The sequence below is a fragment of the Alligator sinensis genome, unplaced genomic scaffold (genome assembly GCF_000455745.1).
Source record: "Alligator sinensis unplaced genomic scaffold, ASM45574v1 scaffold2062_1, whole genome shotgun sequence".
NCBI classification, from domain to species: Eukaryota; Metazoa; Chordata; order Crocodylia; family Alligatoridae; genus Alligator; species Alligator sinensis.
In genome coordinates this window covers 144,911-168,441 of record NW_005843359.1, presented here as the reverse complement: position 1 = coordinate 168,441, position 23,531 = coordinate 144,911, and the positions used below count along the sequence as shown (strand labels likewise).

Here is a 23,531-nt window from a genome sequence, read left to right as displayed (position 1 = left end):
CAGGACCCTGGGGGACTCCACTGCCCACATCCCTCCAGGTCGAAAATGACCCATCCACCACCACTCTGAGTGCGACCATCTAGCCAATTTTCCACCCATCCGACAGTGGAGGCATCAATGCCACAGCCACCTAGTTTTTTTTAAAAGAATTTGGTCGGAAACTGTCTCAAAGGCCTTCTTAAAGTCTAGGAAGACGACATCCACCTCGACGCCCTCGTCCAGGGACTTTGTGACCTGATCATAAAAGGAAACCAAGTTAGTCAGGCAGGATCTGCCCTCAATGAACCCATGTTGGTTGCCCCTGAGCATTACCTCCCCTGCTGGGACCTTGCAGATGTGCTCCTTGATAATTTTCTCAAAAGTCTTCCCAAGGACCGAGGTAAGTCTGACTAGCCTATAATTGCTGGGGTCCTCCTTTCTCCCCTTCTTGTAAATGGGGACCACACTGGCCCTTTTCCAAACCTCTGGTACCTGGCCAGAGTCCCACAAGTGCTCATACAGCTGTGCCAGGGGCCCCGCTATGACCCCCACCAAGTCCCTCAACACCCTCGGGTGAAGAGCATCTGGACCTACTGATTTAAACATATCCAGCGCCTCCAAAAGTTCCCTAACTAGGTGATTCCTAGTTAGGTGATTCCTAGTTAGGTGATTCCTAGTCCCTAGTGCCTCCCAATGCACTGTCCATAATCCTAGTGAGGGAAATGTCCTGGTCCCTGTTCAGGAACATGGAGGCAAAGAATTCATTAAAGAGGTCAACTTTTTCATTTGCTGCAATCACCAGATTGCCAAGCCTGTCCTGTAGGGGCCCCATGTTACCCGGTGCTGCCTTCTTACTCCCTACATATTTGAAAAAGGACTTTTTGTTACCCCTAATTCTAGTCGTTAGCCCTATCTTCATCTCTGCCTTGGCCTTCCTAACAGCCTCCCTGCAATCACAAGCAATGGAGGTGTAATCTTCCTTGGTGATAGCCCCTTGCTTCCACTGTTTGTATGCCTCCTTTTTTGCCCTCAGACAGTCCTGGACACCTTCGCTGAGCCATGGGGGAGGTTTTAGCACTCCTGCCCCCTTGGGGCAAATTGGGACCAACTCCCTTTGAGCTCGGAGGATTGTCTCCTTGAGGAACAACCACCTGTCTTGGACTCCCATCTCACTGAAGCTCTGAGACCCCAATGCCTCTCCTACTAATCTTTTTAGTTCATTGAAGTCAGCCCTACTGAAATTGAGGACTTTTGCCTTACTGCTTGCTTTCACCACCCTACTCTGTATAGTAAATTCCAGCAGGCGATGACCACTGTCACCCAGGTTGTTGAGTACCTGTAGACCCCTCACCAGTTCATCACCTGTGGCAAGAACCAAGTCCAGCAAGGCATTTCCTCTGGTGGGGCTATGCACCTCCTGGGTTAGGTGGAGGTTCTGCATCCTGGCTAGGAACCTACATGAGCAGTCGGACCTGGCTGACTGCTCCTCCCAGCAGATGTCTCATTGTTTAGGTCACCCATGACAACCACATCCCTTGACTTTACAGCCTCCATAAGCTGACCTGAGAATTCCAGGTCCAGCTTGACCCCCTGGTGAGGCAGTCTGTAGTAGACACCCACTATCAAGTTCATTTCCCTATCACCCCCTTGTATTCTTACCCAGAGCACCTCAGTTTGCCCCTCCTCTGACCCCATCCTGATCATCGAGGACATGTACTGCTCTTGGATGTAGAGCGCTACACCCCCCGCTTTTTTCCCCTGCTCTGTCTTGCCTGTACAGCCTGTAGCCCTCGATGTCCACTGCCCAGTTGTGGGTAGAATCCCACCAGGTTTCCGTGAGCCCCTCTAGGTGTGGGTTTCTGCTACCTAGCAGGAGGGCGAGTTCCTCCTGCTTATTTATTCCCCATGCTTCGACCATTTGTGGCCTCCTGTAGGTGCATGTGCCACCCCCTTGTTCTTAAGCCTGCCCAGACCCGTGTGACTTTCCCTTAATAAAAAATCATGTCTTCGATTAAAGAACAAATCAAGTATAGGAGCTTGTGTCAACAAATATGGCACTGATACCTGGTTCTGATACTAACTTAGCTAAAGCTTTACAGTTAACTTTCATATCACACTCAATGCTTCCCCTCCACTCCCATATGGATATGATGCTTTAAAACAAACAAAAAAAACCCCATAAAGGAACACTGAGTAGAAGCATGAAGTATTTGATTTCTTATGCATATATACATATAAATACACATATACATATACATTCACACACAAAATACACTTAGGAGGGAAGTTAAGAAAGGCTTCACCCTTCACCTAAACAGAAAACCTCTGAACATGGCAAATCATATTGTCTGATCAGTCCAACGGAGATCAATAGCAAGAACATCTAAAGAGAAGGAGGGAAAACCCAATGCTTTATGGGTAAAGTTCTTGAGACATTTTATGACAGATTTACTTTTTTTTTAAATCCCCATATGGTTTCCACATTATCTATGTATTTCCCTAGTTTTACAGAATATACTAAGGTGACTCGCCTACCTATGAAGATAACAAATATTTCATAATTTATTCTTGCAGGCAAGGCTATATTTTTCTTTCAGTGACAGACACATGGGTGAGCCCATTAAAAGCTGGCTGCTGACTAACTAGCACAGACAAACAGAGGAAAAAAGCCCTATATGCCAAGTGTACTCAGCTGTGTGTTTGCTGTCTGATCCACTGCTGCAGAGCATGCTACATGCCATTTGCTTTGTTCAGGTGGGTGACTGTGAGAACAAGAAAGGAAGAATCCAAGCCAATGAACAATCATGTTTCCTACTTATGTTCTGTCTTGATCTTTCTTTTAAGTATATATTTTCACTTCTTTATGCTATACCAGCTGTATATGTGTTTCAAATCAAGAAAAATCATACACGGGAATTTCTTCAGAAACCAGAGGTCCATACCATAGGTTTGCATTAAGCAGATCAAGTTACTAGATAAACTTTGTATATTTTGGTGGAGCAGGATCAAAAGCTGGTTTGATATTTTGTAATGCCACTTAACTCCTCACTGTCACGGATGCACAAATGAAAACAGTAGCAACTGAGCAAACTCAGAAGAATTTCGGTACATTATCTTGTAATTGTCATCAGCAATATTGCATTCCTATAAACAATTTTTCATGTATTATGATGGTGTATGACACAGAAGGATGAATTATGGTATCCAAGAAAAAAAAAAGCTTATTTTTTCACATTATTAAAGTTGCAGAAACAGCTGCTTGTGTCATGGGGCTCTGTTACTGGCTTCTCACTTTCAATATGCAATTAAATGTCGAAGAATCATTTAAAACTACCATTTAACTGAGGCAAAAAAATGCATGGAATAAACTTCAACTGCGAATAGATAGCAGGACTATTCAAATGAAACTGTTATCGATTACAAATTATTAACCCCAAATTTGGAAAGGTTCTTTGTGGTAAGAATGATTTGACAGAGTAAAACCTAAAGGATTAAACTTGAGCCCCAAATTACATGTATAAGAAATAAAGCATAAAAGTAGCTGGTAAAAGCACTAGCAGGGAACTAAAAGTCCACTTTAAAAGTTCCTAATAAATGTAGTTACTTAAGAAACGTGATGACCATAAGCCCAATCCTACCAACTTCTCTTTGTATCAGTAGCCCCATCATTTAACTGAGAGTAGTCATGGTGTAAGCCATGCCTCTGTGCCTAGACTAGCTTATGTAGCAGTGACAAGCTGCAAACTGTGGTAAAGAAGTAACAGGAAAAGGAGCTAAGCAGCCCTCCCTCTCTACTTTTCCAAGTTTTCCAAGCAGACAAGAGATCTAGTTCCATCAAGTTCTAAAAGTTTCAGTGAAATTTAAAAAAAAAAAAAAAAAAAAAATCAAAAAAAAAACCAATCAATCAGAGAGAACATTTATTAAAATATGAAAAACAGCCAATTATAAATATTGGGCATAAGCTAAAAAAACTTCAGACTTCTATGAACCTCAGTGAACCAACTCAAGTCCCCAGCAGAACAGAAAAGCTGGGCCAGTGGACCCATCTCTTCCCTGGATCCAAGGCTATGTAAGCATTGTCTTTATTAATACAAATAAGTCTTTGCTGTTGTATATCCTAATAAAGCTTTCGAGTTATGATTGGAATGGTCTCACTGGTCAATCAATCGATCTCCTCCCAACCACCATAAAAGTTTAGCGTAACAATTGGGGTAACAGTGGCATGGGGAAGAATTACCCATTTGAGCACAGACACCATCCTCTTTTTTCCTAAACTTATTTTCTTCAAGTAGGCTGATAGCCTGAGACTCATTATCTATCAGCATGCACATCCTAGTATTTTTAAAGGGTACGAAACTAGGAAGGCCTCAACACTAATGCAGACATCAAGCAGCTCTTAGGCTAGGGACAGAAGTTACACATAAACCAGTTCAAGTGATCAGAAAGTGATTTAAACCTGTAATAGAACAGAAGTTCAGTGCACAGAAACCAGTTTCAAAATGGCTGAAACTGGTTTAAGGTAAACCTGGTTGAATGTAGCAGACTTAACTGATTTGGGTCAAACCGGTTTATGAAACTTCTGTTCCAGACCCCTTCCTGGTTCAAGTTAAATCAGAGTCCCCCAGCATCCCAGCATGCTTTCCAGCCCTGGACTGGGCTGTGCTATCTGCTCCAGAGAGCAGGGCTGGCCCTGTCCCTCTGCTCCCTAGCTGGAGCAATGAGGGCTAGCTCACTGGGCCTCCCAGGCAAACCTTGCCTGGAGTCTGGGGCCAGGGATGGGGGGTTAAACTCACCTTCCCCCAAGTACAGAGCAGCCCTGCACTGCTGGCTTACTTAGTACTGGCTGCGACTGTAGACCAGAAATCTCAGAGGCACCTGGAAGCAGGAAGAGGAAGCGATGAGCAACCCTATAGAGTCCTAACGCTGTTATTATGGACTGCAAGTCCCACAGACCTCGAAGGCAGCAGGAAGATGAAGCAAGCACACAGCCCATGCTGGCTATGTGCCAGAGAGGCATGCTCTAGCACTCCCCCAAGCTTCTGGCTTGAGCCACTACAGGCATACATCTGCATTTCCTGATTCACAAGTGAATGTTGGTTCATTTGCTTATTGGTTCAATCTTTGCAGCTTATACTAACCTGCAAAGACTGAATCAATTCAGCCTCAGGCTTTTTGACTGTCTGTACTTAGCCTTAGAGATCCTGTTTTCTAGCTGACCAATGTAAACAACAGAAAACCACCAAAATCCTCCAGCCCTACCCTAATATACAGTGTATCATCACAACAGTATAATACATAATCAGGATTTCTTTACAGTAATGCCAATTGCTAAAACAAATAGAAAACAGTCGCAAATACCTCAGGAGTTCAAAGTATAGGTTGACAAAGTATGGCTGATAGTAGCATCAGAATTTCTTCTACAAAATCTGTGGAACATCTCACCTTTATCTACTTTCCTTTTTTGCATGGGTGTCCCCCTTCCTGCCCCAGTCCTATTGTTAAAGGATCTATGAATATCCCTTTGACAAGAAGTTTTATGTGTTTTAAGAATCGGCAGTCCAGTTCTATAAGGTATGTACCTCAAAATCAATGTATTTGCCCATTTCAAGTAAATGGCACATAAGTAGTACATAACCTATAGTTACATTTTTTTTAATATTGTACGGCACTGATGATGGGGAGGAGATGAAGAGAAACACTACTGTTTTTAAAGACACGTGACGTTTTTCAGCAAAATCTTTTACTATAGCCTTTTTGAACTAACAAGAAAAAATCAATAAACAATATATAAACAAACTATTTAATGTAGTACTCTGAATAAGGTCAACGCATAAAATATATACTTTACATGTATAGATGACTGTGTTGTTTACTTCCTATTGTTTGCAGAATTTTACCCATTAGAAACTCCTGCTCCTAGTGATCACTGAAAAGATTAACGCATATAGTATGTAGCAAAATTAATTTTAAGTGATACATTATCAATATTTGTTGTACTAACCTACATTAATTTTCTCCCATCTTCTTGATTTAATGGTCTCTTGTGCCCAGCTTCCCACCACTACACTAGATCAATTGAATTCCTTTCCATCCTGGTCACCATGCTCATTCCCAGGGATGCCATGCTCCAGTGCACTTCAAATATTTTCATGAAAAATCAAGAGTAAGTACATGCTGAACAGCTAATGATGCAAGGAGGCTGAAGTGAAAGCATAGCTGATGTTTAATTCTCTCCAGCTAGTGGCTTGAGATGCTCAAAGAAGGCTGTTTGTGCAATGTATGGCCCTTATTATAATATCCATGTTCCTGGACTAATGAAGTGTAACCTCCTTATGATTTCATATATCTTCACTAAAAATGTTACCATTTTGCAAAGATAAATATAATGTTTTCTTTTTCTTAATGTTAGAATATTAAGTCTTTTTTCAATTGGATTGCCAATAAAATTGGATAACATTAGCACAATAAAGCACAGGATCAAAAATTAGAAATTAAACATGTCACTATTAGACTTAATTTGATCAAGTATACATCTACATGTTTTCACTGCACAGCCAGAGCCAGACAAGCTTATTTAAAAACGTGGTTCTACATACATATTCTCACTTGTGATACTTTATTGCAGATCCTCTCTCAAAGTAGTTCTTTTTTAAATAGCCAGAAGAACAAAGAGATGAGTGTTCACTAGAATATAAAACCTTTATCTGAGTGTATAGTTCTAACTCTGCACACCTTTTGAGAAACAGAATTTGAAATGTGGTGCTAAGATTAATCAAACAACCATACTTGAGAGGCAAAAAACAAATCTAAATATCAAACTGCCCTTTTTTAATCCTTGCACAGTTTTGTGCAGCACACAATTGTAAACCAAAATACAATATATTAATTAGATAAATCATTTCTATTAGAAAATTTTAATTTAGGCAAGATCCAACTTATTTTTTCTTTTAATTCTTTTCATTGTTGCAAGAAGAAACGGGGTGATTCACAATAAAATACAACTCTTTCAATATCTTTGTTCAATAAAATAAGTACAGGATTCATGCTGATTTCTTTAGTTACAGTATAGCTCACGTAGAGAAGATACACAATTCTAGCTGATAACAAAGGGGAATACACACTGTTTCTGATTTAATGAAGAAACAGAGCATTTGCAATTTTTGTTTTGAACCACTCAACTGGTTGTTCTGAAAATGATTATTGAAAATACTTGCTTGGTACTGGAGAAAAAAAAACAACAACTACAGATATGCTTGCAGTGATCAACACTCCTGTAAAACCATTATGGAGCAGGGCATCTGAAATGAAAATCAGGCACCATATACATGGGATCCACTAGTGATCAGAGGAAATGTGTGAATGCATTTAGGGCATGTCGTACAGATGTGATGACTCTCCTGGCATTCCATAACTAATGAACAAAGAGCATGTAAAAATGGAAACAGGTGAAAAATTAAATGTGGCACTGCAACAAAAATGTAGATCTCTTATAAGACATAGCCTTCCAGAGAGGAACAAAGATTTACCTTTCTCTCATGACTAGTGGGTAGTCCCCCAGGGGCATTCTGTTTGAGGAAGCCTGCTGTTGTGGACCATCTTGTAGGATTTTTTCGTGAAGGCTCTTCTGCAGGAAAGTTTGTATCACACACAGAGGTTGAAAGACCAACCAATGCAGGATCACTACTACGCCGCACATGGAGAGGCATATCTGAAATAATAAAAAAAGACCAGAAATAGGCATTCTGTAGGTTCCTCACACAAAAATACACTTCAAAAGGTATGAAAAGCTAGTTGCAACCAAGACAAGGTTGAACAGAATGGCTAGCTGTTGACCCCAGCCAAACTCCTAGTGCACAGGTGTTTTCCAAATACCATAATCAATTCATCACTACTTAGAGGAATCTGGGGGAAGCCTTAAACTGAACTGGTCCAATGAATGAATTATATGAAGTCACTTTTTGGTTTTCTAAACACAAATAAAGTATTCTTAATACTTGTTGGTTTACAAGATTAAACTGTCTAAGAGCTGTCATTTTGAGGTAACTTAGGGTTACCATATACCCAGGATTTTGTGAAAATTTCCTCTTTTGGGGTCTTCTGATCTCCACCAGGGTGTTTTTTTTAAATATGAACAAGCGTCTGAGATTCTGCCCTGCTAGTCCTTTTTCAACATTGATGCTAGTACGACTGTATTTCCTGGACTGCCCTAGCAGCATGCATGATAACCAGGGATCTGGATTTTCCATTTGCTACAGAAAAATGCAGATTTTCCTCTTTAAATGAGGAAATGGCAGACTTCCCCTTCCAGACAGTGCAGTGGGAGCAGCCCCAGCAGTTGGATGCAGGTATGTCTATGGGAAGTGGGGGTGGAAGGGCCAAAGCCTAGGGAGTGTGTACATGGGTGCGAGTGTGCATATGTGTAAGTGCACATATGCATGTCAGTGGTGTATGTTGGGGTGTGCCTCCTGGTACTGGGAAAAAGTGGCTGGGCACTGGGGCTGTGGTGTGGCAGGAGGAGCGAAGAGGAGGGTTTTGCCCCTCCAGCAGGGGAAGAGGGTAGGAGCGCCCTTCAGAGACAGCAGGAAGCTGTATGGCTGGACCGGTAGCACCAGGGCCCATGCCCATAGGAGAGGGGCAGCAGGGAGATGCTGCCCGGCTGTGGTCAGGCCACCTGGTATGGCACAAGAGCCCTGTGGTGGGTGCCACAGGCTTCTCCTCCTCCTCCTTCCAGCCCCGCTGAGGCCAGACTCAGCGCACTGCTGCCCACATGAGCCAGAGCCACCGCAGCTGCTGAGCTCCAACCTGGTCAGGACAGAGGCAGCTGGGGGTCCTCTCCGGCAGGGCTGGGGGAGCAGGGGGCTGTGGCTCAGGAGCAGGAAGGGCTGCCAGGGTGGGGGGGCTGTGGGTTGGGAGTGAGGGGTACTGGCAGGGCCGAGGGTCTGCAGGTCAAAAGTGAGGGGCAGCAGCAGGAACCAGGGCCTGCGAGTTGGAAGTGAGGGGTACCAGCAAGGCTCAGGGGGATGGGGGCTGTGGTTTTTTGTTTTACTTCTAAAATTTCTGAGGCAATAACACTTGTTATTTACTGTAACAGTTAGAAACTGCCCCCTCTCCCCTCCACCCCCATCATCATATACTCCCCTGCCCCCAAAAGGTGTCGCCTTTTTCGAACTGGAAATACAGTAACCCTAGGTACCTGAAAGAATAAATAAAAGTTGTATGAGTCACCAGACTAAACCTTACAGCCTGAAGCCAGTACATAACAACAAGGTAGGAGCACCGTGTTTAGGAGCAATGCCTTGTTGAACCAGGTACCCTTTTCTCATTTGCTAGGAAAAGGAGAGCGCTGGGATTTTTATTAGGATGCTGGCACCACTTCTCATATAAACCTCCAGCTAATAAATACCCAACATTTGAAACCTCCCAATCCTCTTTGCCCACCAAAAGGAAATTTTTTTTTTTTTTGTCTCCACCAATCCCCACCCCCTCTCTCTCCTCTCAGTCAAAAGTTCCTTTGCTATCCTTTCCCCAACCTGGCTTCTGAAGCAGGGGAGGCATTGCTTTTAATACATCCTAATTCCCCAGCCTTTAAGCTGGCAGGAAGAAAGTGTTTCAAATTAATGATGCACCAGGCAGACAGAACTGCAGAAAAGACGTGTTTTCCTCTGAACTGCATTCTTGAGTCCTTTGTGGTGCATCAAACGAGGTCCTTTCTTCAACATCACTCTCTTCCACTAGTTCCAGCTTATTAGAACTACAGGGAGACTGGAAGATCTGCTGTACCTTCCTTTCCCTTCTCCCCAGATAGTAGTACCTACTTCTGTTGCCACTCAACCCTTTCCTACCGAACAGCAGAATGAAATGGATACTAATTCTTTCTACTTCTTTACTTTTGTTGTTCAGAACCCTATACAACTGGTAAAAAAGCAAACTCACTCAAAACTATGAGCTTTGCAGACCTTGGAAAAAAGTAGTTTATATTTGGTCCACACCAAGGAGATTATTTTTTGTTATAAAAAAAGATTAGCACCATTAACAATTGTATATAGACATTGAGAGCATGTGTCCTTCATATTCAGCAAAAAACTCAACAGCGTAGGTTCAACGAGTTGATTATCCAACCTCTATTGTGTCACAGAAATGCATAGACAGATACAGGACATGCCACACAATTTATAATACTGGAATAGTTTACGTATTAGAATATGTATTTAGCAACATGACTTCTTGTCTTTATAAAAAAAGGAAAGAAAAGAAAAGTAGCAGCATTCGGCAATACCCAAAACAATGCGGCAATAATAGCTTTTAAAAGCATCCTACTGGGGAACAGAGCAAAAAAAAAAAATTGAAATCAATATATACTTTTTCATGATCACATTTTTTTCTTTTAAAAACACTTAAAATTTTATTACACTCCAAAATATTCACAATTGTTATACTTCCATAAAGATATGAATGCTTCTTCATGATGTACAGTATTTAATAAAAATGAAGCAGAAGAGAAGTAATTAGAAGTATATTTCAAGTGTTCGTTAATTCTAAAGAAAAACCTGTCTGCCTTGAATTTACCTTACTAATATTGACTAATTTCTGTATACAAAATATGTATATGCCCCCATGACTTATTTCAGGTTTTTGTTAATTTTCTAAACTATATTGTCTTTGAAAAACTTCATCTTCAGTAAGCAGATGAAGTAAAGCACCAAATTTCCTCTAGATAGTAAGCATAATAAAAGAAACACTATCAGATCCCAAGAGGTCTGTATAACAAAGATGACACAGCTGCAGTCACAGGCAACAGCATCACAAAGCATAATGAAGTGACCACATTAACCGAAGAATATCAGTTCTTGTCCTAACTCTTAACATCAACTCTCATTTATTAGATTAGCCTGGCCTGTAGTATGGAGGGGTGCCACTTAAGAAAAGTGCCAATCTATATTTCTGTTCCAAGCAGCAGTCACCAGAAGACACTTACCAAGTGTGCTTCAACTATCCATCAATATCTAGCCCTACTATATATACATGGTTATAGTTTCCAGCCGTATAACCACCATTCACTTTAAGAAATATCTGAGACTAAGATATTGCTAGCATAATGTCTCCTATCTTTATCTTCTACCCCCAAATTACATCATGGTGGATTGGGCAATGAACTTTTGGGATGAAGCTGGATTGCACACATAGAAGACGAAATTGAAATCATATAATACTTTCTGAAAGAGCTGGCAATTAGCACTTTATTATTTTACTTTATTTTTGCAGCTGAATATGTGACAGATCATACTTTGCTAAATAGGGGTGACTTTTCAAAATAAAGAAAGCCTAACCAGGGAATCACAGATTTCACAGACTTTAGGGCGGGAAAGGACCTCGCAAGATCTTTGAGTCCAGCTCCCTGCCCAAGGGGCAGGAAGTCAGCTGTGGTCAAATCACCCCAGCAAGATAAGCATCCAAACAGTAAGAAAAGTAAAAAGTATGAATGGTATCAGGCATGTATATAAATCAATTCTCAAATGAATTTTAAATCCACAAATTTCATTTTAAATTTATAAACATATGGCAGCCTATGCACGTCTGTAAATGCCTCAGAACACGAAAAATAACAATTCATAGTTTGAAAAGGTGAAAAAAAGACTTCAGAATTTCATCTACCACAAACATGGGCGTACGCCAGCACAAGATCCTGCCCGCAAATCCAAACTTCACCAATACAATGAATTATGGAAAATAACTGGTTAAGCACATATTGAAGACATCTCCAAGTTATATGGAAAGGTAAGTATTAATATATGATACTATTCTTGTATTGCTGGAATGTGGCTGGCACACAGAAATAGGTTTTGCACACAATTCTTATTAATGCACTACATTTCGACACTACTAATCCAATAGATTATGTTTGTACTATAATAAATCACACATAATAAGTATCCCCTTGTACTCCTTTCTCATAGTGACATTTCAAAAACTTCACCAACTCAGTTTTGATTCAGTCATAAGAGAATGAATTCGATAGACTTTTATATTTAAATATTGTTGGTTATAATTTCTGGTTTACTTAATTTATAGATTTCAAAAGGATATACTCTGAAATCTTAAAAGAAAAAAAAAAATCAAAGAAAAAGAGCTTCAATAATTAAACCACTAGATGAAGTGCGCATGGGACCAATGCAATGTCACTGATTCCAGTATGACTGCTGATAGCTTTTGATGTCTGTGGTTTCTTTGAAGAGTGGATAAAACAGCAACGAACTCTAATCACAAGGCTTCAAATTCTCTGTGGCACTAATGCACTGTAAATATTGATTTGCTTCTGCAGCAAAGGTGCCTTTTAAATAAGCACTAGAAATGGTAAATCTAATAATGATTTACGGAAAGTTTTAAATGTCAAAGAACTGTGAGAAAAATTAAATTAAAAAAAAAATCATAAGAGGTGTCACTGAATCAATGTTTCTGCCATATTTAGGGAGCTTAAGTACTGAGGCTACATCAACTCCTAAGCTGCCACTTAAATAGAGGCTGCACAAACCAGGCTCTTATTTGACTCTTAGGAAACGTATGTTCATGGCCAATTAAAAAAAAAAGAAAGAAAGAAAAAGAAAACCAACTCATTTGATGGGTTGGAACCACCCTAGATTAAGAATTATTTCTGATTGGAAGTCACTTCAAAAAAAAGGTAACAATAATTGTGCTAGGAATTCAAAAACCTATCACATATATTTTACCTTTCTTTCCATCCTGCAGACAACTCTATTTGTATCTTAAACATATTTCCTAAACCAATTGCAACAAGTATGTAATAACCAAGACTACTATGTTTGAGTAGCTAGCAGACTTTGTCCATTAAGATTTGTGTACCTAGTTCAGTAAGAATAAATTCAGTTCAAAGGATAGTTTCTTTTGATGCAGAGATAATAGATAGGCATCCATGCCATCTTCTCCTGGATGTCAACATGGACACCATGACTTGAGGAGAAAAAAGCAAAGCAAGGTCACCTCTTCTCTGCAACCTCCAGCTGACATTTCAGCTTCTCAGCACTACTGGAAAGTTGCCTGGGTCCGCACACAACAGACTCAAGTCAAGAAAATACCAAATGAATTTTTGACAAATTTTGTACCCATCCTCCACATCAGAGCCAACTATATGACTTATAACAGTTGAATAGTGCTGTTTGGAAATTGTTCAGTGAAACAAATTACCTTCAAAAGATGTTGATTCTCTGAAACAACTGTTTTACAAGAAAGGGTCAGTTCTGATGAGAAAGTTCTCCGGGCAAGGATGGATTTTCTGGTCAAAAGTAAGATCATGAGAGAGGGAGATGCACACACATCCTGGTGGTTAGAACACGGACCCGAGATGTAGTAGATCTTAATTCAAGTCCTTTTTTGCCTGATTTAAAACAGAGATTTGAAACTATGGGTAGGTATACACGTTTACAAATGATCTGGGAGAATCCTCCCAGGTTGTTCTAATGGTAGAAAGAGTCAACGAAGGCACATGAACAGACATTCGAATGCTGAGCCCCCGAAGAGCAGAGAGCAGTGCTGATTCTATGCAGACTTCCTCAAGTCCATCTGGAGGCAGCAGGCTTGACTACCTGACCCAGACTGCTCACAGCCTGTGCCTCCTTGCAGCACATCGTGAGTATTGTGAAGCAGGCACGTTCTGCTGGGCAGCAGAATCCAGTTAGCAATACACTGTCTACCTGGCAGGGGGAGGTAGGAGCAAAGGACCCTGAGTTGCTGGAAGACTGTGCTCTCCCAAGAGTGATTTATCCCTAGTTGCTCTGTGGAGAAAAAAATCCTGAATATCTGCAAACTCATGCAGTGGCTCTTCCCAGAAACAAATGTGTGCCAGTACATGGCCTATATCTGCTTATTCCAGGTGAGCACCAGAGACATGAGGAAACAGCTATTCTCTGCCCATCTGCATCTCCTAAGAATACTTATTTAATCTGGAACAGCTCCAGCAGGAAATACTGAGAAACCATAGTCAAATGAAGTGCAGGAAGCTTTGTATTCAAGTTTCTCTACAGCATTTCCACATTCCAGTTGAGTATCTTCACGCTCTGTCCGCAGGCAAATATCTGTGACTCTCTTCCACCCATACTTGAAAAAGTTTTGATAGGCCTCTTTTGCTGTTATAAAGAACACTAATTGTTTTTTTCCCCCCAAATTTCCAGGAGTTTTGTAGATCAGTTATAAATGAAACTACAAAGCAACAGGTAAAATGGAGAAAAACAGCATGGTGAATTAGTAAAAATTTGCAAGCTATATTAGATTAGCTATGATTGAGACACTGGATAGTACTTACTGAAATTTAATTTATTTTTAGAGATTTAAATTAGCCTTAAGTTTTAGATATCTAAATTTCCAAGAACTAAGAATCAAATCCCAGCAGGTTCAATTAGTCTCTTTAATCTTCTAAATTAGATACACTGAGTTTCAGACACTTTTTTAATCTCTACAGGATTAGAAATTTCCAAGCACAGAAAAATTGAACTGTAATTAAATTTCTGAATCCTACAAAGATAGGAAAATGTCATCTTTTAAAAAATTTAGAGTTAATTTCAACTGGATTCCCAGACAAGTTTATAAGGTCTCAGAACAAGCAAAAACAATTGGAAAATCAACTGATTGTGAATTGATCGACAAACTGTACTGGAACCTATTAAAGGCTGAAGCAAGTGAATACTCTTCTGGCAGATTAACAGAAAAAGGCAGTCAGAAGCTAATTAGAATGCTTGTTAGAAATATCAGCATGTTGCAGGAGCAAAAAGAAATACTCAACTGAACAAACAGATCTCTACTATTTTAAAGGGAAGTCAAGGCTACATTATCTGGCTGTTTGCTAGAAAGAATGTAGAGAAGCAGCAGTGCCCATCCATGTATGCTACCTTTCAATGCTTATCTGGAAACAGAAAATAGAAACGATAAAAATACAAAATAATGGAAGATTCCCAGAGCTTGGGGGAATAGTTTGTCATTGGACTAACACTCAGAAGAATATGGCTTCCCAGCAGAACAAAGGCTTGATGATCCAACTGTCAAGAAGGTGCACGCTTTACATTCTGCCCTGAAACAATGCACCACTGGTAGTAACCAGTTGGCATGACTGTTAAACAACACAGTCAAGTAAACAGAAGCACCTATAGCAGAGAAAGAAGACCATATCTGATCACCATTCTGGCACCTATACAGAAACTAAAACAGGCAGAAAGCAGGGCGGAGTAGCACTTTAAAGACAAACTCATTCAGAAACGTTTAAGCTATCTTAAGCAACAGACTACTTTGTTAGATGCTACGAACGGACTTGTAGGCCATGTCCCCACAAGCAGGGGGGTGAGTCTACTGCGGGGGAAAAAGCAGCTTTTTTCCCCCACCACAGTGCATGCGATTAGTCCAGGGAAAAATGCTCCAGATGGAGTAGGCAGGCTGAGGCAAGCACCTGGGCTGGCCCCAGCAGCCCTACCTGGGGTTCTGGGGGCCTCCCAGAGCTCCAGCAGCGGAGATCCAGGCACACAGAGCCTGGCTGACAGCTGGAGCATGGCTCCGGCTGGCCAGGCTCTAGTTTTTTGGCAGCACACACTGCCACCATACGCATTGCCCTGCTTTTTTTCTGGGTTTTTTTGACACAGGTATTTATTTCTGTGCAGGTATTTTTGATACCGGGATCTCCCGGTGTTAAAAAAACAGCCGTGGTGCAAATTAGCAGTGTGGTGAATGCCCGCATGTGCGGCCTGTGTGGCTTGCAGCACCACAGATAGGTCTCCGGCATCAAAAAATCATACGGATGCACCCCTAGAGAGCAGTGGTACTAAACCCACTGCTGGTATTAATAGAAAGGAAAAAATTAATTTAAATATAAAGGACAGGGAAAGGGGGAGGAATGGTTGCAGGGGGTACTTCTGAGAGATGCAAAGGTAGGTTAAAGAGATCAAACAAGATAAACAAAGCAATTAATCCATTGAGGAACATGAGTGTTACAAAAGCTAGTCCAGGTAATGGGAAAAGAATCCATAATTTCTGTTGAGATCATATTTACATAACCTAGTCCATGGATGATTTCTTGTTCCACATTTCACATTCAATTGCTTTTTAAAGCAGAGATTGATCTCTATTTGTTGGGATTTTCTGCGTCCGATACATTTTTACCGAAAAAGTAGTTTGTTTGTTTTTTTTACTGAATCTATTTTTCAGTGTTTACGAATGAACCCGTGAAGCTATCGAGATTGGTGTTGGACACCTAATAATTTATAACCTATTCCATGGTGAAGTGAAAGTCATCAAAACTGTAATCATTTAAAATTAATGGTAAGGACTTGCCCTGCAGTGTCTGGCACAAATTCTCTTTCTTCCTAATGTTCTGCAGAGTACTGGCTGGGTGCCACACTCCTCCCTCAGGTGGTACCACTGCTATGGACTTGTATACACATAACCTGGTGAAGTGTTTGGGGATCTTTGGAAACAAAAGCAGCTATGTACATGAAAATGCATTGCTGTTATTAGAAAAAATACTATGAGCTGTACTACATCAGGTTTAGAACAAAATAACATCCCTCAGTTGTAACTGGTAACATTGTGCTGTAGCTTAGGCATTTTGACTGGTAGTATTAAATACATAAGAAGAACTCCATAGAAGATTTTTTTTTTTTAATGTATAACATGGTTTTCATTTCAAGTAGTATATTTCTTCAATAGAAAAGCACCAAAATTTTGGAGCGTAAAACTATTTTTGTTGTAGCAAAAAAAAAATAAATAAATCTATACTTACCTAAGAGTACATAAAAATAATTCCTCTATATAAACAGTCATTTCTATTCAAAATTATACTGCAGTATAGGGAAGGAAAATGTCTGCTAGGTTCTAGTCTATCTTTCATAGGCCCAGCAGAAAATTCTCTTCTACAATATATTTTCTAGTTGGTTATCCCATAAGTATGGTTTTTTTAATAATTATATACGAGGACTTCTCCCATAAAGAAACTATTTCAGTTTTTTAGGTCAAGCTTGTAGAAAATTAATTCTGATATTCATCCTAATTTGACTGATTGACTGATCAATTAATTGATTGATTGATTTTGCATTGCCCAATTTCATCCAAGCATTACTAGTTATCTTCCCTTTAATACCAAGCAATCTCTCCCTTCCTCTCTGTTTTAGGTCATCATAATGTCTCTCAGAGAGGTCACAGTTTAGCAGAGCGACATACATCTTACGCACTCTTTCCATTATTTGTTCCTATTCCCATTTTATTAACTTCCTCTGATATTAATACATCCAAAAATTACAGATACGTGGCATTCTAAGTGTTGCCTCTATAGGGTTATAATAATCACTAAATCACTGGGAAAAAATTACATTCGTCTTGTCACCGTATCCATTCAAAACACCATCCAGTTTGCAAATGATTTCTTGTTTCAAAATTTAATGAATGATGTTGAATTCCTTGGTGCACTATAGCCCTAAAACCTTTTCAAAATAATAACAGGGAGGTAAGTGTGTGGCAAGTAAAGAACCCTATGTCAAACTGCAATGAATATTCTTTAGACCAGTGCTTCTCAACCAAGGTGTCTGTGGTACCCTGGGGTGCTTGGACATTATTTCTAAAGGGTGTGCTAGAGTGCCATGCAATGTTAGCACTGTTAGGTGTGCAAATATAACTTAAGATAAACTGAGAGGTTTCAAAAAGAAATCCAATGTATTAAAACCATTCTGACCTGTTGTGTTCTTTGAGAGTTCTTCATAACCCAGAGTCAAAACACCAAGGAAAATTAAGAGCTAACATTTTCCAAGGGATGCCTCGAGTCTAAAAAGGTTGAAAACCATGCTTAGATTTATCAGTTTTCATTCTTCTACATTGAATTCATTTTTCCCCACTCAACATATGTACAGAAGCACTCTACATCTTTGGTGTATTTTTTTTTTCTGTTCTTGCTCACATTATTCTCAACTTTCAGTTGAGAAACCTTTGAAATTTAATTAACATATTGTTTACTGCATTGTCTCTTCCAGATCATTAATAAGCAGTTAACTAAAAAACAGCCTAACGACAATCCCCATGATGCTATACTGGACAAAAAAATCTCTGGGACTGAAACACTAGCAGTTGTCATCACCCAGTAAAACCCCTGTTTGATTTTCAACTGACAAAAAAGTATTTCAATTCGAGTTACTCTGAAATGTTCAAGATTCTTAAAGTTCTACTGAATGTTTTACATTTCCAAATATTTCACCAAGAGCATGTTTTATCCACAAATATTAATTACAAATTACTCATTTGGTCTGGAATCTTTTTCTTTTACATTTTCATGTTAGTTAATCATTGAAGCTGTCTTGCTTTCAAGGGAAGAAGATAAAGTTTGAGAATGCATACTTTGCATTTTTAATATTTTTGTTTTTTAAAACTCTCATACCATGTTTCAGTTAGACATATGTTTGCCACTTAAGTGAGTTCAGAATCACTCTCCTTTCCTTTTACCATACACTGTCACCATTATCCTGTCATCATTTTGTTAGATAACTGGCCCCAGACACTGCTATGCACCTATCTGGGTACCTTATAAAAATTTACATTTTCTCCTCTCACAAATTCTCTTTTTAATTTTTATATTCAGATAGTTCTTAACATACATTTGCAAGTACTCACAAGTGCAAGAAATCAATCACATAGTTTATAAACTGCTAATTCTATAAGATTCCTTATAAAATGAACATTATAGTGAAAAGTTCGTAGAACTAAAAAAGGATGTTCAACTCTTTAGCTCTCTCTTCCAAGTGAAGAAATTGCAAAAAATCAAGTGTCAAAATCTACTTACATCTTTGACTATCAGTTTTTTCAAATAAGAGTGGATTTCGCTTTATAAAGATTTCCAAAATTTGTGCATATTTTCTGCAAATATCAGGTATACACTATTTATCAATTAACCATGTTAAAATTATAAAGATCCTTGGACATGTAAGAGGATGAGAGCAAAGTGAAACAACATAATAGCTACCAGCAACATCCTAATTTGTTTTAGTTTGTTTTGTTTTTTAGATTTTATACAGTGATTTATTATCATCCTTCAATTTATTTCATCAGCTACAGCCTCTTTTGAAGACTATCTAAAAGGCAACAAACAAAAGGTCTAGCAGCCCACTGCACTAAAAAGGTTAAGACTTGCCATTTTTTGTAGGTAACAGCACACACGGTCCAGCATCACATCCAGCTCTCCCTGATGCCCCAGTCTAAATGATGAGATACCCTTTTACAACTGGGTTAACTAGAAATCAGCCTTTGGCATCAGTTTGTAAGGGCTCTTCAAATAATTTATTTTGACTATCCTTTCAATTCCCTCCTATTCTGAGCATGTTTACTGAGACCTGGTAAGATAAAGATTACCACCCTATTTTAATTTTAGTCCAGGATAAGTTTCTACTTCTTAATAAGAGAGACAAGGATTTCTCAGGGCAATATCTTTTATTGGGTCAACTGCATAATTGGGATAGAGTTATACAAATTTTCAAATGCAAAACATTCCTCTTCGGCTCTGTGAGGTAAAAGCCAGCACAGCATAGTAAACAGTTGGAAGAGTCGGGAGAGAAATTCCCAGAGAAAGTAGAAAAACAATTAGCAGAAAAAAAGGCTGATCAAATGAGAGGAAGATCATTGCCATCTTTCACATGTGAGAAGAATTCAGAAATCAAGTACATTTTAGTGTGTTATAAAATCAATATTGATATTCAGTCCTTGGCTCTTACTGTCCATCCAGCTTATGAATTTTTGTTTCCAAGTTTGTGTGTTAAAGGTGTTAGGTAGGTTAGCCTTAAGCACGAGGATACTGAGGTCAGAGAGAGATTATTCTGTAACAGATGTGCTCCTAATGGGGATGTTTGACTGTCTGTCTGTCTAAGAGTCCATTCTGGTGTGTAACCACTGTTTAGTTTTACCCATGTAGTTACAATGAGGGCATTTAGTCTATTGGATCAAATGTGTCACATTTTGGAAAAGGCATATTTAGGATCCATAGATTCTAAAGAGTTTACTGCTGGGGGGATGCTGATTGTAGTAGCAGTGGAAAGATGTTGACAGGTTATGCATTTCTTGATAAGGTAAGGCTCTCCCACTTGATGTCTGTTGCACAGTACATTGTTTGCTTCTGCTGATGAGCTGGGCAAGGTTAGGAAGTTGCTTGAAAGCCAGGAGCGGAGAAGCTAGGAATATCTCTCTCTGATTTTTGTTGAGTATAGGCTGTAGTTTGATGATTCTTCTTTAGTTCCAATGTGGTATGGTAGGTGACCAAAAGGGATGTGTAGTCACAAGAGGTTTTATTTTTGTACTGTAGCAGGTTACTGCAGGGTATTTGGGTAGCTCTTTCAAATGTACAGTCTATTTCTCTGTGTCTTTGTTATATAAAAGTACATTTTGAGGTTGGCTTGGTGGGCATCACAAGTGTTCTCCTCAGAGAAGATATGGTGGTTTTAGGGCCTGATTGTGTGTGCACATACATGCTTCAGACGATTGCTGATCTTGTGGACAGAAACATGGTGATATATGGGTTGCTTGTATATGATGGTTTGCAGGGTGCCATCCCAGACATTATTTGTGGTATTTAGAAAGTTGATGTCATGCAGACCAAAGAGTTTGTTAAAAAAAATGTTTTTATATTGCATAATGAAGGAAAGAATCAAAATCAGAACTGGCACACTCAAAATTCTTGGCGATCACTTCACCAGTGTTTTCCATAAATTAAAGTCTCTCTTGTGGGCATGATATATTGTCCATCTTTGGTTGCCAGTTCTCCTTCCTTTGAGTAAGCATAAGGCAAAAATCAATAGATGCTTAAGAGATATGATGATATTGCCTCTGACAATCTTGCATTTTTTCTCCCTAACTGGTGCAATGGACTACTGACTTTATGATAAGCACGGCAAGAACAACATGACATCCATATTTTGAGTCTATCTAAACACTTTTGGTAGAATCAGGTACAACTCTTATAGAAAAAAGCCTACAACTCCATACCAGGCATGAACAAATAAAGATAAGATAAAAATGGTGCACAGTTTCATTTGGTCACAACTTGATTAACTCATCTGGGAACTACTGGCACTATCTTGTACAATGCAAATCCAAACTCCTTTGTTATTCGGCTCTATAAAAAATTTGAAGAATCAACCTCATTGCTTGGTTTGTTCAGGGGATACCTTCTCTTAAATCTATTTCCTACTCCAATTTACAAGGGAACTGGATCACTATGGAATTGCGCTATACACCTGCCACTTGCTAAGTGGTGACAAACTAAACCCAGCCCTCCCCAACAAGGCACCTGAGCTGCCATGGGCAAATCTAGGTAAAATGGGCTTCAGGCTGGGGAGAGGGAGGTTGATAGAGTTTATATCCCTTCATCCACATATGCCACTCGCTTATGTGACATTAAACTTTCTGCCCAGCAATTTAGATGATGCCTTCCAAATCACCTCTCATCCAGGTCCCAAAGAAGTGGGACACTTAAAGGAGCCACTCACTTTTTCCCCACTAGTCCAAATCCATTTCCCACCCCCTACCACCACCCTGTGGTTACAAACAGTAAGCTGGGTAAACATTAAGTACTCCTAAATAATTAAGGCTCAGACCCATCCTGATGGTCTCACAAATGTGGAAAAAAGCACCAGTCTGAAAACCACAGAAAAATTCTTGACTTGGTTATTTGTACTTTAATTTATTATATCCCTTATAATTTACAAGTCTATACCATCCCCCTTGACCTACCAGAATTTCCAGTGCATTACTTCACTCAGTGCATTTAGGGACTGCTAGAGTAGGCACCAACTATATTTAGGTGAGTTACTAGCACTCAAACCTAATGAGACTGCAGAGGTCATGGAAAGTATGCACCATACTACTACACTGGGATTTTGCTATGCTTGCTGCTCACCTATCATCTCCCCAATTCTTGGATAAACCTGGTTTTGTACGTATGCCCTAGCTAGTGACACTTTTAAGCTACATAAAAATACTACCTTAGACTATTTTTCCTTCTAATTCACCCTTGAGCAGAGAAAAAAGAACTCCCATTCAACATCAATTTCCTACAATATGTCACCACAGCAAAAGAGGTTTCTACTTGAAAATATGTACAAGAACCTAGGTATTCCATATGTTTAACCCTTGGGTATCTGAATAATTAAAGTCCCCAGTGCAGTACATGGTACTCTGCTCACAATCCCTTGACGGAGCTACAGGAATTTCTCTCCCCACTCTCCATCAGAAGTCCAATGCAGCACTGACACTTGCATCACCAGTGAATGATTTATTTATTAACTACATTTTCAGAAGTATAAGCTACCTAATGTCTAATAGTGATATTAATGGGGCATTTACATTGTCTGAGACTACACGCACAGTTCTACTACTTAAAACTTTGAATGCAAGTCTGACAATAAAGCAAATCAAGTTCGACCCACTGACTGAGTAACCAGAATAGCTACTGACAGCACAAGGAAACAAACAAACAAACAAACAACGCCGTCCCCATAAAACCCAAAACCTGCCAAAAAAAACCTGAAAGCATTTCTCCTGGGGTTTCAAACACAACGTGTCTGAATTGTTAAAAATGTAGCAGAGGGAGCAAGACTGAAAATGTCATTGGGAAAATCATTGATGGTATGGAAACAGGTGATACTTTATTTTTTCTTTTTACAACTTCAGCAGTTTTTGGTTCAACCAAAACCAACATGAAGAGAAGTAATCTCTCTGAAAACCATTACATAAATTATTTATTTCTAAAGTGTGTGTGTGTGAATTTACTGCTTATGAAAGTGTCCAGGTGGTGTCCTGTCACATTAAGTCCTATATTGTGTAGGCTTTCTTAGAAATGTGTGTCAAACTTCAACAGAAGTAAAACGTGTGACCCAGCTTAGGGGCCTGGCTGGTCATGTAACCCAGCATATCCTCATTAGATGTGCAGGGGAGTAGGCCATGGACAGCTGGGGGACAGGGCTCTTCAGGGGCCAAGAGAAAGCTTCAGGGCTGTGGAGGAGCTCAGAGAGACCCCAGACTGGAGTCACCCTTGGAGGGCATGCCCACTGACGCTGGTAACCCTCACTAATGAGGACCAGAGCTGAATCCCAGAGGGACTCGCACAGTGCTGACCCCAAGAGGTAAGAGAGTAGCACTTCCCCGGCGGCAGTGATTCCCAGAGGCACTCAGTTTCGTAGTGGTGATCCAGAGCATGGCAAGCAGCAAAAGTGGTAGACAGTGTAAGCAATGAGAGCAGACGCTGGCAGCAGTGATCCCCACATTATTTCCTAGCACCAGCATCAGCTGAAGACCTGGATAGAGCTCCCTAAAGTGGCAGTATCAGATGGCACTCCCTAAAGTGGCAGCTGTAGCATAGAGATGGTGGCAAGTGACAATCCCCAGGAATAGAGACAACAAGCAACAACAGTCTTGCCAGAGGACTCGGGAAGAAACCCCGTGACCCAGGCTAGAGTGGGCAATGTGCAACTCCCCGGAAGGGGTAGGGATTGGCCACACAAAACATCAACCCCACAGGCCAAAAAATGGGG

General features: G+C 40.0%; 1 protein-coding gene across 1 annotated transcript in view; it reads right to left on the bottom strand.

The window, feature by feature from the left end:
- Nucleotides 1-23,531, bottom strand: part of LOC102382704 (partitioning defective 3 homolog) — an 81,168-nt gene that overhangs the window by 18,476 nt on the left and 39,161 nt on the right. Inside the window, exon 3 of the mRNA XM_006038454.2 lies at nt 7,506-7,687. Within this exon, the coding sequence (XP_006038516.1) occupies nt 7,506-7,687 (182 nt within the window). The remainder of the gene's footprint in view (nt 1-7,505; nt 7,688-23,531) is intronic.